The sequence below is a fragment of the Dermacentor variabilis genome, unplaced genomic scaffold (assembly GCF_050947875.1).
Source record: "Dermacentor variabilis isolate Ectoservices unplaced genomic scaffold, ASM5094787v1 scaffold_12, whole genome shotgun sequence".
Taxonomy (NCBI): Eukaryota; Metazoa; Arthropoda; class Arachnida; order Ixodida; family Ixodidae; genus Dermacentor; species Dermacentor variabilis.
The window spans coordinates 20,059,794-20,079,039 of record NW_027460280.1 but is presented as its reverse complement, the minus strand read 5'-3'; the positions used below and the strand labels follow the sequence as shown (position 1 = coordinate 20,079,039).

The 19,246-nt window shown below is 47.2% G+C and overlaps 1 protein-coding gene across 1 annotated transcript in view; it reads right to left on the bottom strand.

Annotated features, from left to right (window-relative positions):
• Positions 1-19,246, bottom strand: part of Pi4KIIalpha (phosphatidylinositol 4-kinase II alpha) — a 98,075-nt gene that overhangs the window by 57,305 nt on the left and 21,524 nt on the right. Inside the window, exons 5-6 of the mRNA XM_075676551.1 lie at positions 10,833-10,888; positions 10,541-10,631 (exon numbers count right to left, since the gene is read on the bottom strand). Of these exons, the coding sequence (XP_075532666.1) occupies positions 10,541-10,631; positions 10,833-10,888 (147 nt within the window). The remainder of the gene's footprint in view (positions 1-10,540; positions 10,632-10,832; positions 10,889-19,246) is intronic.

Here is a 19,246-nt window from a genome sequence, read left to right as displayed (position 1 = left end):
GAAATTATGGTATGTGAAATGACGCAGTCGTTCAATTGAGGCACCATTTGTTATCTCATTATTTGTGTCTCAAAGACATTGTGGTCAAACGAGCTAACAGTTGAATGAACGAGCGAACGACGACTAAGCCAGCCAGTGGATGAGCACGTTTTCTTTGCGAGCGCTCCACCGCCGCATCTTAACCTACACACATTTTAAAGCTGACATGAATTAACACGTGCGTCTCAAAGACCTATGAAGCTATCGTTCGGTGACGAACTCAGTTTCAGGAGAGCACGCACACTTTTCCTTTGTATCGCAAATCCACAGGGCGACCGTCAATGACAAACCCGAACAAAAGAGGCAAACAAGGCTATTTACTTTAAAGAAGGCTAGTTAATAACTACAAAATGTGGAGTTGCTTTCCTAAAATGAGTTTTCACACTCGAGCCTCAAATTTTGTCAAAAGGAATGCGCTGAATCCTAAAGGTTTCGTAATCACATTTTCTCAAGCAGCCTCACGTGCCCGCGAATTCAAGCCTGTTGGCTTACAATATGATTAAGCGCACCAAATATGACCGTGCTACTTATATAAACAAAGTACACGTCGCGTAGGACTATACTATGAGAGACTTGCAACTACCTTGTATAGTCGTGTGGAGAATGTTGATCTGAAGTTCTCCCTCCCAATTCAGCGAATCCATGCCTTTCTTCCTAACCTGTAGCGCTTACCGGACGGTGCCGAGAAGCGCTTCTGAAACTATTTTGGCATACGAAGGCGCAGCAGGTTATGGTGATAGAAAATGCCATGAAGTGACGTCGCACTTGCCACAAAAGTTCAAGGTGTTCGCAAACCAAAACAACACAGAAGAGCAATGGCGCCAACATGTGCTCCTCGCCACTCCACAGACGCGTCTCAAGCAAAAATGGGTCTGAAGCACAACTGTAAACAAACGAAGCTGAAGCGAGGGCCCACGTGATGCCATTAGGGCCAATGGCCACGCTGTGTCGACCTCGACCAGAGTGCATGAGGAGGGGGACGGCATTCTTCAAAGCGTGACGCTACTTTACGAAGTTTAAGGGGCTTTAGGTAGAGCGGCTGCTCTACCTAAAAACAAAAAAAAACTGGGCTCTTGGCACACATTGTAGCTAGAAATTTTAATTTGAAATCGCTGACTCTGAGGCCTTCCCTCCATAGTGACTGCAATTTTGGCATGGACCATGTGACATAGGCAAATGCAGCACCACCGCTATTTCGTTGTTCTGAAGCAGTTAGTGATCGTACCAGACATATTGCTCCACATGCTCTGGCACCCAGTGGTGCAGCAGGGGCATAACCATTGAATTGTGTCCACAATTACTTCACTTGCATGGTTAAATGCAGCAGCAGACCACCAGGATTGCCATTGAAAAGTGAAATGACAGATGGCAGCCATGACGCATTTTCCACTTTTGAAATCACTTGCGGTGCTTGCATACACAAAAGCATGGCCTTTGAGATCGGCTTTCATTGCTCCAAGGAAGCTGCTTCCAAAGGTCCATTTCATTTCGTCAACCCTTAGCATTGCCAGACTGCTACACGATTCTAGTACATTATAAAAAAAATTCAAATACAAATTTTCTACCACACCGAATCCGCTCAAATTTTGCCAGTGTGCTGCAGGACATGTGCACTTTAACAAGCTGTGCATATTTCAAGCCAGAAAATTTGGTTTCATTGCCCCTTTAACACAAGGAACCTTATGCTGCAGATTTTGAAGAGGGCACTGCACATTTTTATTTACGATTCCAAATTATGTTGGTTTTTCAGAACCCATTGAATTAGGTAACGCCTCTAAAGGCCTCTAAACGTAGGCTGGCATTGTTGTAAGGTGGGCAGGTCAATATGACTGTAACTTAAGCCAGACGAAACAAAGAAAGACAACGCAAGTGTTTGTGTAGGGATGTCTTTTCTTTGTGCCGTCTGTTTCATTCACACTATAGTTTTACGATATGGAAACCTCAAGCTTATATACAGTGCAGTCCACTTATAACGATACCACATATAGCGATATATCGGTTATAACGATGGGTCGACATGAGAGTGTCATTTTATGCATTAGGTCTATGGGGAAAAAAACCATTTATAACGATAGGTTATTCACCGCATATCGGATATAACGATCAAAATTTTGCAGTCTGGACGGCGTTTTCCGTGCCAAATAATCGTAACACTTGCGTTGCTTAGTTCCCTGAAACAAACGATGTCGAGACGAGGCGATGTTTACCTCCGTAAGTTCGTATCTGCCGCCATTACCGCGCAGCGCGTCTCGCCCCGCCCGCGCACCGGAGAATAGCTGAGTAGGCGCAGCGCGCCACAAGATGGCGCTAGCTGCTTCATGCGCGTCGGCCACAGTCGCTCCGAAAGAGAGAGAAAGAATTAAAAAAAGACGACAAGCAAAGCGGCGCGATGGCGCCCGTCCCGCGTCTCTCTCGCGATAGCAGGCTGACGCCACCGGAGAAGCGTGCAACCAACGGTTCAAATGGTTCAACCCAGTTAGAAGATGGCGCCGACAAAGCGCAAAGCTGTGTCGCTTGACACGAAGATGGATATTTTGCAGGACTCTCGATGCGGCTTCAAGGTGAGCGCCCTCGTGAAGAAGTATGAGCTCGTCCAGTTAACGATATCAACCATCTTGAAAACCGGGAGCACCGCGATTGTGAAGGCAGGAGCTATCAGCGGCCATGCCGATCAGCGGAAAAGGGTTAGAGACCCTTTGTACGCTGATGTTGAAGAGGCGCTTTACCAGTGGTTCATCACCAATTGCTTCAAGAAGGCGGGCTTTGGGCGTAAGGACGAACTTCCCCAACCCGCTGAGACCGACCCAGTGGAAGTCGCTGACATACCGAGCTCTGGGAGCTCGTTCCTACTGGTGACACAGGTGTTGTGTCGAAGGAGGAGTTTTTGACTGCAGACAGTGCTGCCTCGTTCTGCGATGAAGTCACCGACGAGGCGATTGCCGAAGATGTGCTGTCTCGACAGACGGCAAAGTTGTGCGACGGTGGCGACGGCATCAGCGACAGTGACAACGAGATCGACAGTGGCTCCTTGACCCCGACCACGATGTCCACGCAAAGTGCACTGTCGTCGATTGACTCCTTAAATGATGTTATGCATGCTAAAGGATTGCCGCCAGTGTTCGCGCAGCAGCTGGAATCCATGCACACCGCAGTTGTGAATCTGAAGCTGCCGCAAAAGCAAGTGCAGATTTCGGACTATTTCGGCGCGCCTAACCATTGACACGGCCATTGGCGCTAGAAATAGAGTTTGTTTTTTACGGCCTACTGTCTACATCATATATTCTTTAGAGCAACTAGCGAATTGGAGTTCGGAGCTGCAAAAGTATGTTCCGTGTTTAAAAAAAATTTTTTTTTTTTTTGATAACTGCAGTCCAGATATAGCGATCATCGGTTACAACGATCATATTGTTCGTCTTTCTCGATATCGTTATAAGTGGACTGCACTGTATTTGCACACCCCTAACATACATATATATATATTGTAAGCACTATTAACGTACTTCGTCGTTTTCATTTGTACATAGCCATCATCATCTTCCCTGTTCTTCGACTTCTTCGCGCGTCAGCTGGGGCGTCGCCTTTTTTTTGGAATAAACAGCGTTGGACAACTTGATCGGTCTCGGTATTATAAAGTGGTGGAGGTACGCCAAGGCCCCGACGTCCTCTCGCGTTCCCGTCCTCCCTGGAGCTCCGTTCCGGTCGCCGCCTGCGCCCAGCTACCGCTACAACAATGGACACTTCCAACCCCGGCCCTCCCGGCGCCTCTAACCCTACCACACAGACGACCCCGCCTGCGGTGCCCTCTTGGACTGTGACGAGCCCTCAGCGCGATCCCCCTGTCTTTGCGGGACTCCGCGGTGATGACGTCGACGATTGGATCGACCACTACGACCGCGTGAGTTCTTGCAATAAGTGGAACGACACCCAGAAATTGAGGCACGTCGCCTTCTACTTGACCGGTGTTGCAAAGACGTGGTATTTTAACCAGGAATCCGATATCGCGGATTGATCCACATTTACCTCCAAGCTGCGCCAAATCTTCTCTTCCTCCTCTGGCCGTGCAGAAGTCGCCAAACAGAAGCTGGGAACGCGCCGCCAACTTCCACAAGTCTTACACCTTATACATAGAGGATGTCTTGGCTCTGTGCCGCCGTGCGAATCCTAGCATGACGGAAGCCGAACGCGTTCGCCACATCTTAAAAGGCACTGGGTCTGTCGCGTTCAACGCCTTAATCGTGCAAAATCCGGCTTCTGTCCAAACATCACTTCAACGTGTCAACGCCTCGACGAGCTGCAGTCTATTCATCTTCTACATGACAGCAGCGATCCTCAGGTTCCCCATTCTCCAGATCTACATGCTCTTATCCGCATCATCATCCGCGAAGAGCTTCAACTACAAGACCTAAGGCGTCCACCTGCTGCCTGCGCCCCAACCCCCACCTTCAACTTGTGCGAGGTCATAAAGCAAGAGTTGACAGCGATGACTACACCCACGATGCATCTTGCTCCGGTAGCGCGCCCCACACCTACCTACGCGGATGTTGCTTCGCTACCCACTCCTACCGTGACCTCCATGCCTACTGGCGTTTCCTATGACCATTTGGCTTCGATGGGAACCAGAACACTTGCTGCGCCATCGTACCCTCAGTGGCGTCCACCTCATCCGGTTTGTTTTTACTGTGGTATACGCGGCCATATAGCTCGCTTCTGCCGCCGTCGCCAGCAGGATGAAAGACGAGGCTATGCTGAGCACGAGAGAGCCTGCACTCGCCGATCAGACGCCTATTATCCCGGATCGTACTCGTTCCCTCAACAGCGTTCTCCGTCTCCTCCAGCTGCTGCCAATCTGCCTCATAGTTCCCGTTCGGCCAGACGTCGTTCTCCATCGCCTTACCTGCGCTCTACATCACCGCTTCGCCCCACTTCCCATCTTGTCGACCAGTACTCGGAAAACTAACTGTTGCAGTTTTTGGAGGGGAAACTGCTTCTTATCGGTCTTTAAAAATTCCTCCTGTTCGCCCAGCCAACATGCTTTCTGTGACTGTCGAAGGTGTTCCCGCATCAGCTCTCATCGATACCGGTGCCGCCGTTTCTGTTCTTCGGAGTGATCTGTGTTCCCGGCTCCGTAAAGATAACGCCTTATCTTGGACCTGTTTTGCGTGGTGCTAATAATGCATTCATTCACCCCGACGGACAGTGTACTGCTCGTGTTCTCATCGACGGCATACGCCACCACATTGAGTTTATCATCCTTCCAACTTGTATCCATGAACTTACACTTGGTTGGGACTTCCTACATTCTGCTTCAGCCGTCATTTCATGTAGAGAGGAAGTTGTCCACATCACGGATACAGAGCTTGCACCTGTTACGGACTCTTCACTTTCATGCGTGAACTTGGCCATCGCTGCAGACTACATCCTGCGTCCTGGTCACGAAGACGTTGTAGCCGTAACATCCAGTCAGACCGCCGACAGAGACGCCCTAGTCGCCCCTTCTTCCCGCTGTACTTTTCATGGAATTCTCATTGCCAACTGTCTCGTCCGGTTTTCACGTGGCCGCGCCCTTCTGTCTGCTTGCAACACGACCCCAGATCCTGTGATGCTGCCCAAAGGGATGACTGTGGCGACCCTCGCCGACACTCAACCTATCTCTATAGTCACGCTTTGCCCTTCTTCATCGCCAGCACCAACCTCAGGTTTGGATGAATCTTTCCCTCCTCCAGCCGTTCTTGGTTCTGGCTTAACAGCCGCGCAGTCCGAAGCCTTAATGATGGTCTTGGTAAGACACAAAGCCTGCTTCGATAGCTGTTCCCCTATGTTGAGCCAAACTCCTGCGGCTACACACCGCATCGAAACCGATGGTTCCGCTATAATACGACGACGCCCCTATCATGTATCGCCGTCCGAACAAAAGGTGATTGAACAACAGGTTGCTGACACGCTTGCGCGGAAGATAACATGGCCTTCATCTAGCCCATGGGCTTCTCCCGTGGTCCTGGTAAAGAAAAAGATGGCTCCGTTCGCTTTTGCGTCAATTATCGAGCGCTCAATTAGATCACACGCAAGGACGTATATCCAATACCTCGGATTGACGACGCTTTGGACACACTACAAGGGGCGGAGTATTTCTCCAGCCTTGATCTTCGATCAGGATATTGGCAAATTCCGATGAACGAGACTGACAAAGACCGCATTCGCTACACCAGACAGACTTTATGAATTTAACGTGATGCCCTTTGGCCTTTGTAATGCTCCTGCCACATTTGAGCGCATGATAGACAACGTACTTCGTGGTCTAAAATGGAAGACATGCCTCTGTTATCTGGACGATATTGTCATCTTTTCGTCTGACTTCAGCGAACATCTTCATCGATTAAGACGAAGTTCTCAAGTGCCTTGCAAATGCTGGTCTCCAGATCAATACGAAAAAAATGTAAATTTGCAAGCAAGACGATAAAAGTATTGGGTCACATAGTCTCAAAAGATGGCATCCAGTCAAACCCCGAAAAGATTAGTGCCGTTCTCCAGTTTCCTCGCCCCCAGCAACAGAAAGATCTACTTAGTTTCCTTGGCTTGGCGTCATATTTTCATAGATTTATATGCAACTTCGCAGCAATAGCAGCTCCTCTACACAAGCTACTGGATACCGGTGCTTCTTTCACGTGGACTAGCGACTGCGAGTCGGCTTTTCGAGCTCTTAAGTGGCATCTTACTTCTGGACCAGTGCTTCGCCACTTCGATAATCGAGCCCCCACCATACTCCATACTGATGCAAGCACACAAGGTATTGGCGCAGTACTTCTGCAACGTAATAAAGCCTCTAAAGAGCAAGTCATAGCATATGCCAGCCGAACACTTTCTCCAGCTGAGCGGAACTACACCATTACAGAGCAAGAGTGCCTGGCTATCGTTTGGTCGATTCAGAAATTTCGCCCATACCTTTACGGCCGCCACTTCACCATCGTCACCGACCATCATGCTCTGTGTTGGCTGTCATCAATGAAAAACATGTCAGGACGTTTAGGACGCTGGATACTCCGCCTGCAGGAATATGACTTTACTATAACGTACAAGTCTGGAAAAAGTAATCATGATGCAGATGCATTGTCTCGCTGCCCACTCTCGCTCTCTCCCGGATACGCGCCGTCCTCTTCTCTACCAAGTCATTCCGATGCTACGCCTGCCTCACACCAGCTCTTGATAATGCCCCTGGACCAAGTTACGCTTTCATCACGCTCTGATTTCGTCTCGCTTCAGCGGGCCGACTCCTAATGTCGAGCTCTCATGGATCGCTTTAGTGGGTTCGCCGAACCACCCAACAGCCGCTTGCGACGCCAACTTCGACAATTCCGCCTTCAAGGTGGCGTGCTTCACCGCTACATTTACCATCCAACAGGTCACCGTTGGGTCCCAATTCTACCTCGCTGCCTTCGCCTGCGGGTATTAGAGGCACTTCATGACGACGTATTGGCTGGCCACTTAGGCTTCCACAAGACTTACGACCGCATAAAGACCCGCTGCTTCTGGCCTGGCCTATCCACAACAGTGGCCAAATACATTGCCTCTTGTGCGCCATGTTAGCACCGCAAACGCTCGACATCCCCTCCTGCCGATTTACTACAACCTCTCCCTTGCCCGGACGCACCTTTCGAATTTGTCGGTATTGATTTATATGGTCCCTTGCCGTTGACACCCTCCGGTCACCGTTGGATTGTCACTTCGGTCGACCATTTAACAAGATCTGCCGAGACTGTCCCTCTGCGATCCGGCACCGCTTCTGAGGTCGCAGACTTTTTCTTGCGCTCCATCGTCTTGCGCCACGGGGCTCCTCGCGTTCTTCTCAGTGACCGTGGCAAGGCATTCATTTCACAAGTTCTCGAGGAAGTTCTTCGGGCCACTAGTACCGTCCACAAATCTACTTCTACCTATCATCCGCAAACCAATGGCCTTACTGAGCGCTTCCACCGTACGCTGTCTGACATGATTTCCACGTACATCCGTCCTGACCACACTGACTGGGATAAAATTCTTCCTTTTGGGACATTCGCATATAATACTGCTATTCAACGGACTACCGGCTACAGCCCTTTCTTCCTTGTGTATGGACGATCTCCTTCCACCATATTCGACAGAGAACTCTTTTTCGCACCTTCTTCGCCTAACGTGTCGCTTCCAGAAGATTTTGCTGCCCGAGTTGCACGTTGCCGTCAAATCGCCCGCCAAAGCACAGAAGCTACCCAAGCTGAGCGCAAGCGTTACTGTGACAACAAACACCGTGACCTACGTTTTCACCCTGGAGACCAAGTCCTGCTTTGGACCCCAGTCTGCACTCCAGGCCTCTGTGAGAAGTTCCTTCCACGCTACATTGGCCCATACACCGTTGTGCAGCAAACATCTGCAGTGATCTATCTCGTCCGCCCCGTACACTCCGTCACCGACCGGCGCAGCCGGAATGCCGAAATTGTTCACGTCTCGCGGATGAAGCCCTTCATGCCCCGTTTAGATAATCTCTAATCTGCGGCCAGGCTGGCCGCTTCCATGACGGGGGGAAGTTAGTGTAAGCCCTATTAACGTACTTCGTCGTTTTCATTTGTACATAGCCATCATCATCTTCCCTGTTCTTCGACTTCTTTGCGCGTGAGCTGGGGCGTTGCCTTTTTTTGGAATAAACAGCGCTGGACAACTTGATCGGTCTCGGTATTATAACATATATACATATTAGAGGTGTGCGAATATTCAAAACGTTCGAATCCATGTTTTGTTTTTGTGAATGTTTACAGTAATTAAGTTTTCCATGATTGCAAGTGGTCATTCTTTTCCCTGTCAATAAAATTTTTTCTTTGATTATACTTTCGGCTTTCTTTCTTTTCCCTCTTGAACCGAGGCGTTGCCTCAGTTATGAAAGTCACAATTGAAACTTACCCCATTAAAATCGTCAAATCTTCCTCCCAATGCCATGTATGTGCAGAATTGTCGGCAATCGGATGGTGACCTAGCCACACTTTTGCAACCTTCCTTTTTGGAAGTTTTAGCAAGTTACACTGCAGCAGAATTGCCTACTGCGATGTTCCACTGAAAGCTAGACATTGCAATGAGCTTTGATGTAGGCAGCGTAAGAGTGTTCCCCAAATTCCAGGAGGCACACCACTACCTTATCAGTAACGTGATTCCACCATTTTGTTCTGTAAAGTCTTTTGCCCAGACCACTTCATTAAAGCATCCAATTAGTATAGCTAAATGTAGTACCTTCTCTAAAACACGTCTAAAAATAAAATTTGAGAATGATAGTACCTCAGCATTCATAATGTCACAAGTTCATGCACGGAATTCACAGGCGCAAAAGGCACTGCAGCATGCAAATGTGTAGGACAGACAAAGAGGAAAAACCTCTGTGATAACACCATCTATGTACTCAGCAAGAAACAGTGAGACCTGAAGCTGTCATTCATGACTGTTATTGCACTTTCTGAGATGATGCATATTCATTTCCCTCTATCAATTAATAAAGATATTGTTGGAGAGTTTTGCTACTGCCTGAGGCACTGATTAGTATTAACGATGCAAAAAGTGGTAGGGATTTTAAAGAGTTAAAAAGAAAAAAGGGCAAGGGTGTCTTCCAAGATAAATTATGTACTCCCTAGTGCATGTACAGTGTATTAAAAGGTCACTAAAGGCAAATATTAAGTCAATGTGGACTGCTAAAATACTATTTTAGCAGTCCACATCGCTGCACTTGTTCCATGCCAGGAAATGACTTGGTTTAAGAGAAAATTACGTCTGAAAGGTATGAATGTCTTTAGTGCAATTAAAATCGTTCACCCACGAACGGGGAGTTAAGACGTTGCATACGCCATCACCGCCCTTTACTGCCGTCGATGAGTAAAACGGCAGCTGAAAGCCAGCGCTATGATTGACAGAGCCGACAGTGCACAAGTGGAAGAGAAAGCACGCACTGAATCGCAAACATGGTCTTTGATGCTCGTTGCAATGGACCTTGTTATCTGCTACTTGTGGTTTGTTTAAATACTGAAAGGCGAAAGCACGACCTTTCGACCGCCCATGTCGTTGTCAAGGATAATGTCAAAAAAAAATTTTTTTTAACAACTCAAGTAGACAAGTAGCATTTTATTCAGTTTTATAATACAATCCAATGACCTTTCCATTATGAGTGGTTGAGTACTAGCGACAGAAATATAACGAGGAGTATCTACGTCATCAGGCCAGTACGTTGATGACCCAGTGGAGTCTCAAATCGTGTCCTGAACTTATCTCAATTTTCAACTACTAAAGCTCTGTTTGTGATAATATTGATGCCTTAGATGTTGTTGAGCATTAATCTATCCCTTTGGCTTAACTTAATATTTGCCTTTAGTGTCCTTTTAACATATGACTCAGGTGTCCATGACAGCATTGTATAGCAATTGGGCACATTTATTCACCATGTTCAAAAAGTGTTCTAGAGCCTTTTTGAGTTATACTCAGAATACCAGCGGCATCTTACATGCTCTCCATGAGTCTGGATGCTTGAACGGGAAAGCCAGCCCATTGTCGATGGCAGCGATCTTGATCTCTGGTGTCCGTGGGCTCCAACTCTGCACATAACATATCATCAGCCTTGAGAATATGTAGCTGCTACAAAGCACAGACAAAGGGTGTGCCTAGCAGCGCATACCTCAGCTCCTTCAGTGCCTGTTTCCTGGGTCCGCGAGCAGCACAAACATTTATATCTTTGCTCTCTGGCCTTAGCACGTTTGCACTGCTCGGCACTTGCCCTGGGGCAAGGCATCACTCACCTGAGGCTCCTTGTCTGGTCGGGTGCACTTGATGAGCCAGTTGTCATTTCCCCGATCTGGGTGAAACAAGATGCATTTTACATGTCTCATCAAGTAGAATAAGAAAGCAGCAGCTTGTATGACCTGCTATTTCCTGAGCCAAAACAATGAGACAAAAACAAAGGCTTTGCAGGGTATAGCACAAAATGAAACTTTGTAGGGGAAATATACGTCTGTTTCTAAAAAAAAGTGTTAATCTGTAAGCTTAATGAACAGGAACAATTTCCAGTCATCACTAATTACTAAGATCCTTCATTTCATATCCAGACTTATTGTGCATGCTAAAGTTAAAATTTTGCACTTTAAAAATTTTTTCAGCTTGTATAGCTGGAGAATTATAAAGTGATCCACCTAGCCTGCACACCAAATAGGAAGCAGCATCAGAGTTCATACTGAAGTTATTCTTAAAGGTGTGGGTGATGGGGGGAAGGGAAGGGGGTTAAAGAAATTACATTATCCAAATTCAATTCGTCTACTGAAGCAAGAGATTGAACAAATAGCTGATGTTGCCTGGAATAATCCTCAAAGTCACGTGCCACTGTGAATGACATCACAGCACAGCAAATTACGTAGGCGCACTTGTGCGATTAATGTTTGCTCTCCAGATGGGAGCACAGCACCCACAAGGAGAAGGGCGCAGGACATTTGGTTCGTGAAATTTCAGCTCTTTTCGAGGCGTGCAGCAGTGTAATACTTTGCAAGCACGATTGATAGCGTGCATTGTATGCAATGCGCTTGCAATGCAACATGCAATGTGCAAAGCAAGAGTTTGGCGTAATAGCCCTTTGTAGAAAAGAACTATTACATCAAACTCTTGCTTTTGCTTACGTGGTTGCCTCTGTTTCTCGAGTTTCAAACGTAACACTTGCCCGAAAGATGGCATGATCGTCCAGCAAATGGAGCAGAAAGAGAACTTTCAAAGGTAATCGGTCTTCTGAGCAAATGTACTCATGGACAAACACAGAACACCAATGAGTCGCTCAACCAACTCATCTGGTGCCGCTGCCCTAAGAAAATTTTGTCAGTGCTTACACATTGAAGACAGCAACTAACAATGCTGTAGCCATGACGGTAATTCTGCATGAGAAGCGGTTCTGGAGGCCCTTGGTCCGTTCCAGGTGTATTTTGTAATATTGCATTTGACAGGATGGACAAAGAGCGTGCTGACAGGGCAGAATTCTATGACTCTGCCGAGCGGAAGGAAGGACGACGGATAAAAAGGAAAACTAGGAAGGGTTTTGGAGACACTTGCAAGAAAGCCAGCAATGAAATGTATCCTCCTGGGGCATTGTGAGCATCCATAAGCCGTATTCGAACATAAAACTTCATTTTTCTCAAGTTGAAATTTTTTTATGAATTTTTCAAATTCAATGTACCTTTTCCCAGAAAGTATTCATCCCATTCCAGTGAAACTTTGTACACATGTACTAAAACCAATGAAATATTCTGAACTAAAAAAAAAAAATCTCTGATGATATGAATGATAACACTAAAAAAATTTACACTGCGCGAGCAGATATATAGTTTTTTTTTTAGGTGTGAACCCCAAAGTGGATATGATGTCTCTTTAGTTCAGATACAGTCTATGGGTATTTAAAATAACACTGTGTAATACCATCACATTCCTCTGCGTGGCTGCAGAGAAAAGGTACATCAAATAATAAAACACACTTGAAATTTTGGGAGTGGGCCACAGGAAAGGCAAACTATCTAGACACAAAGAAAGTGTCTCGCGTTGTACCAAAGAGCATCTTTTGTAATCGCATGAAATTTGATGTGAATATCTGCAGCCGTTTCCAAAATATTACGTTAAATTTACCCTACCATACCTCCTTGAAGGGCCCCTCACCAGCTCTGGCCATTTTGACCTGGCAAGTGCAGTGCATGCAATGCGCGCTAACTATCGTGTTTGCTAGGTATTACATCCCTGTGCGTTGCAGTTGAAGCTTCAATTTCAAGTCAAATGGCATTTGCCCTTCTCCTCGCGGGCACTGCGCTCCCAGACGGAGAGTCGACATATATCGCACAAGTGCGCCTACATAGATGGCAGTGCTGTGACATCGCTCATAGTAGCACGTGAATTAGAATTATTCAAGACAAACAGCAGTTATGTGATGATGTTTGAGGTTTAATGGCGCAAGGGCCAGGTATGGCCAAAGAGCGCCATGCTAGTGGTAATGAATATGTCGTGGTCTGATGGGCTTTGTGAATTTAATGTGACGTGGCTGTAAAGGGGCCTAAAAGAGTTTGTGTAAATTGCATAAGAATTACACGTAATAAAATTATGGCGATGATTAATGACATGTACTATGATCACTAAAATGCATTAAAAAAGAATGATGCATTATATAAAATATGCGAGATGCTAAAATTTTCTAAGAGCACTACTGCCTCGCCAGAGCCCTTGAAACGCAAGGGCCGAGAGGTATGTGCTATACGAAATAGCTTTCAGAGCGGCATCCTCTGGAGAGAGGAGACGCTATAAACGTATAGGGCTAATTACATGCAACACAACATCTTTCAGGAAGTCTAGGACTGCGTTAGTGTCAAAGAGCGGTTCTGGGCCAAGTAACATTACAGGATGAAGGGGAATGTGCTGCCGGTATGCTAACGGAAAATGTTTCTTTCTGTCACATTCGGCTTTCCGACACTCTAGGAGGGCATGGAGGACGGTCAGCCTCTCCCCGCATCTCCCACAGGTTGGGGGCTCATTTCCAGTGAGTAAAAAATTGTGGGTGCCAAATGTGTGTCTTATTCTTAGACGGCAGAATAGGACGTCTGTTCGACGTGATTTTGTTGCAGAAGGCCAGAACCCTAATTGTGGCTTTATTACGTGCAGTTTATTATTTGTTTCCATGTCCCACGAGCGTTGCCAGTAGTTTCGCAGTTTTCTGCGCAAGAAGGGCCTCAGATCTGTGACAGGGACTGCTGCGGTAGGATTTACAGAACATGATGAAATTGATGTGGCCATCTGGTCCGCCAGAACATTGCCTTCGATGCCCCTATGACCCGGCACCCAGCATATGATGACATGCTGGTACGTGTTTACGTTTTACATAAGACGGAATAGAGTTCATTGATTACTGGATTTTTGTGCTTGGAAAATGACATTAAGGCCTTCACAGTACTTAAGGAGTCCGTATATATAACTGATTTCTCGAGTTTTGATTTCTTTATATACTTTACAGCCGACAACAGTGCGTAGGCCTCAGCCGTAAAGATGCTTGTTTCCGGATGCAGTACATCGGATTCCGAGAAGGATGGGCCGACGGCTGCATAGGACACCCCCTCGCGTGACTTTGATGCGTCTGTGTAGAACTCCGTGCAGGAGTGTTTGTATTGGAGTTCCCGGAAATGCATTTGTATTTCAATCTCTGGAGCGTGTTTTGTAACTTGCATGAAAGATATATCGCATTGTATCGTCTGCCACTCCCAAGGAGGTAGCAGCTTAGCTGGAGGCATTAGGCGATGTTTGAGGATTGGGACATCCATTTCAACACTAAGCTCCCTCACACACAGCGAGAAAGGTTGTCTTACGGAGGGACGATTCCGAAAGAGTGTAGAATATGTCATATCATTAACGGTATTAAAACACGGATGTTGAGGATTAGAGTGCACTTTCAGAAAATATGTTTGGCTGATGTATGTTCTCTGCAGATGAAGTGACCACTCATTTGATTCTACGTATAAACTTTCAATGGGACTTGTTCTGAAAGCGCCCGTGGCTAAGCGGATTCCTAGATGGTGGACTGGATCTAGCATCTTTAGCGCGCTCGGGGCGGCAGAATGATAGATCACGGCACTATAATCTAATCGTGACCGGATCAGGCTCTTATAGAGATTCATTAAGCACGTCCTGTCACTACCCCACGTAGTCTGCGATAGAAGTTTCATTAGGTTCATTGTTTTCAGACATTTTTCTTTAAGATGTTTAATGTGTGGGATGAAAGTGAGTCTATTGTCAAGTATAACACCTAGAAATTTGTGTTCTTTGTTTACAGGCATCTGTTGTTTGTACAGTTCTAAGCAAAGATCCGGAACCAGGCCTCTTTTTCTTGTAAACAGAACACAAGAACTCTTGTGAGGACTGATTTTAAACCCATTTTTCTCTGCCCAGTGTGACACCTTGTTCAAACCATGCTGTACCTGTCTCTCGCAGACCGTGAGGTTGCAGGATTTGAAACCTATTTGTATATCATCTACGTAGACGGAATAGAAAATAGCTGGTGGTAGAGATGCACGAAGCGTGTTCATCTTTACGACAAAGAGCATGCAGCTGAGTACGCCACCCTGGGGTACCCCAGTTTCCTGTATAAATGTACGCGACAGTGCAAGACCTATTTTCACTCGAAATGTACGGTTCTCTAGGTAGCTCTCTATAGTACTTAACATATTGCCGCGGATACCTAGCGCGGAAAGATCGCGCAGGATTCCGTACCGCCAGGTTATGTCGTACGTTTTTTCCATATCCAGAAATACAGAGAAGAAAGATTGCTTGTGCACGAAGGCATATTGTGCGCTTCGATGCGCACAAGATGGTCGGTTGTAGATCGCCCTTCCCGAAAACCACATTGGAATGGGTCAAGCATATTACTGGACTCTAGGAGATGTACGAGACGGCGATTGATCATTTTTTCAAATACCTTACAAAGGCAGCTTGTCAGGGCTATCAGGCGGTAACTTGCCACTGAGGAAGTATCTTTGCCTTGATTCAAGACCGGGATCACAATGGCTTCTTTCCATGCAGTCGGGAGGTATCCCGCAGCCCAAATGGTGTTGAAAATTGTGACTAGTGTAACTTGTGTGTCTTTATGTAAGTTTTTGATCATTTCATACATGATTCTGTCAGATCCCGGCGCAGAGCTCTTGCATGCGCTCAAGGCAGCTCGCAACTCGGCAATACTAAAAGGATAGTTGTATGGTTCATTCTGTTGACATTTTCTTATGAGTGGCTTACATTCTTCTATTTGTTTATATTTCAGAAAGGATTGCGAGTAATGGTTGGCACTTGACACGCTCTCAAAGTGCTCCCCAAGTGAGTCCGCCTGATCTTGTAGGGTATCGCCTTGTGTGTTTACCAAAGGGAGTGAATATGCTTGTCGCCCTCTTATACTATTGACCCTGTTCCAGGCTTTGGCCTCATCAGTAAACGAGTTGATAGGCGATAGAAACTTCTGCCAACTTTCTCGTCTGGCCTGTCGGCGGGTTCGCCTGCCTTAGGATTTTACTTTCTTAAAGTTGCTAAGATGCTCCACAGTGGGAGAAGTGCGTAGCAACCCCCACGCCCTGTTCTGTTTTTTTACGAGCGATCTTACAATCGTCCTTCCACCACGGGACACGCCGTTTGCAGGTCAAGCCTTTTACTTCTGATATGCATTTAGATGCGACATCTATCATGAAGGCTGTAAAGAACTCGACTGCAGCATCAATTCCTAACGAAGACAGGTCAGTCCATGAGATACTAGTAAGAGATCGAAATTTCTCCCAATCAGCTGTCTCAATCTTCCACCTAGGAGCGTGTGGTGGATATTCGTTTTCTTTAGGTGATCTTAGCAGTATAGGGAAGTGGTCGCTGCCGTAAGGGTTGTCGGTAACTTCCCATTCAAGTTCAGGCAGTACAGACGGGGAGACTATGCTAAGGTCTATGGAAGAATAGGTTCTGTTTGCAAGAGAGTAATATGTGTGTTCCTTTTTATTCAACAGACACGCACCAGAAGAAAAAAGGAACTGTTCGACAAGACGTCCTCGCGCATCTATACGAGGGTCGCCCCACAGGTAGTTATGTGCATTGAAATCGCCAAGAACAACATAGGGTTCGGGCAATTCATCTATAAAGGACTGAAATTCATGTTTGCTTAGTTTATAATGTGGGGGTATATAAAAGTGAGCAAACAGTGATAAGTTTGTTTAGCAGAATAACTTGAACCGCCACTGCCTCAAGGGCCGTTCGTAGCTGTAAACGCTGACAGGCTATGCTTTTTTGAATTACAATTGCAACACCGCCCGATGATGCGAGAGCATCATCGCGATCTTTGCGAAACGTAACATACGTTCGGAGAAAGTTTGTGTGTTTGGATTTTAAGTGTATTTCCTGTAAACACAGCACTTTTGGATTGTGTTTTTGGATAAGCTCTTGTACGTCATCAAGGTTCCTAAGAAGACCTCTGACGTTCCATTGGATTATTTGTGTATCCATATTGGAAGTAAGTAAGTGCTGTGTGTATGGAAACGGAGGTGATGCCTTAGGTTACAGAGCTCTTTCGAGGCCCTGTAACAGGAGTTCTGCCCTTTCTGGAGCGTTCGAGGGAGCCTCGCCGCTCCTTAGGCGCTTGGCGCGCCGTGGGAATAGGTGTAGTGTCCATTGCCTCTTGTGAGGCGCCGGACACGTGCTCTTGTGAGCGAGAAGTTACCAGGGAAGGTCCCGCCTTGGAGGGCAAGACCCCTGCGCCCACCAGCCCAGAGGTCGATGGGGCTCCCTGAGGGATTTGGCTGTGCCGGCTGTTGCCAGTGCTGGAAGGGGCCGGGGAGGTTGGGGCAGCCTCGGCTGCGCCCACCTTCGGGGTTGATGGTCCCTTCTGCTCGGTTGGTGGGGCAGCGCTAGCTGCGACCACCGTGGGGGCAGATGGCATAACTGGCGACTCACTTCTTGTGGGTCGGACAGCCGCCGGAGGCCGTTGTGACGCTGCCCCCTGACGCGCCACATCGGCAAAGCTTTTCTTTGGCAGGTTTGCTACCCGCCTTCGTGCCTCTTTGAACGATATATTCTCTTTTACTTTTATGGCTACAATTTCTTTTTCCTTCTTCCAGGAGGGGCACGACCGCGAGTACGCGGCGTGATCCCCATCACAGTTTACACAGTGGAGAGAGTTCTTATAAGCTTCAGTGGCGTGCTCAAGGGCACTGCATTTCGCACATGTTTGGCGGCCCCGGCAGCTCTGCGAACTGTGGCCGAAACGCTGGCATTTGAAACATCTTAGGGGATTCGGCACATATGGTCCGACACGCAGCTTGATGTACCCGGCCTCTACAGACTCTGGCAGAATACTTGAACCGAATGTGAGTATTAGGTGCTTGGTCGTAATTTCTTTGCCATCCCGCCTCAGCTTAATTCTCTTGACATTGACAACATTCTGCTCACTGAAGCCCTCCAGGAGCTCAGCCTCTGTCAGCTGGAGCAGATCATCATCCGAGACAACGCCGCGGGTGGTGTTCAGAGTACGGTGTGGAATTACTGTCACGGGAACATCCCCAAATGACACTAGACTGGGCAATTTTTCATATTGTTTCTGGTCATGCAGTTCTAAAAGGAGATCACCACTTGCCATCCTTGTCGCCTTGTAACCTGGACCAAGGGCCTCAGTTAAAGACTTTGATACTAGAAATGGGGAGATTGCACGCACTTGTGTGTCTGACTTTTCCGAGTGAATCACATGAAATCGTGGGAAGTTGGGTCTTTCATGACCAAAGAACTTGAATACATCTTCGGTGCGCCCTCTTTTGTGAGGGCGATCAAGGAGGGGAGGGAAGGAACTAGTCATAGAATAATGTAATTTTCGGCGATAACGCCAACCACCCACTGTGGAGTTCTACAAGGGGACATTACAGGGACTGTAAAAACAGGTCCTGCAAACGCCAGCTGTACGTTATCACTATAACTAAATATGAGATAACCTAGGTTGGTTATTCACACAAGGTTAACCCTTGCTGCCTGGAAAAATTGGAAGTAAACGGAAGCTAGGAGAAGACAGGAAAGGTGGAAAGTGAGAGAAAGACGAAGGCTGGAGGGAGAGAGAGACAGGAAAAGGCAACAGTCCGGGGGTGCCGTCTACGTGAAGCAGAGGCCAAAGAGGCGTGTTGCCTCCGCCGGGGGGCCTTAAAGGTCCAAACACCCGGCATCGGCTCAACCCCCAGGATTCCCCTTTCCCCGGACACGGCTAAGCCGCGCACGGCTACACGCGGGAGGGTCCAACCCTCGTGTGCTCGGGTACGTGGTGTCGCAACACACCAAACGCCTGCTGACGCAGACACCCCTGCGGGGAACAGCAGTTATGTGTTTGATCTGTTGCTTCAATAGGCAAATTAAAGTTTAGAGAAATAACAAAACTTAAACTGAATGACTGCATGTTATTGTTTTACTTCGTGCCATAGCAAGAGAGATGCACTTCTGTTTAGTCTGCTTCTTCCTGTGTCGTGCAGCTGTGCACGCATAGAGCAGAACTATGCGATTTTCTACCATGTTCTAGCACGCAATCACACTCTGCAATCCGCTTGTGTCTGCCTCAGTGTCCATGTAGCCCTGACCTATACTGCTAGTCAGGTGTTCTCGTGCACAGCGGGAAAAATCACGCGATGCACAAGACGAGACAAATGCAACA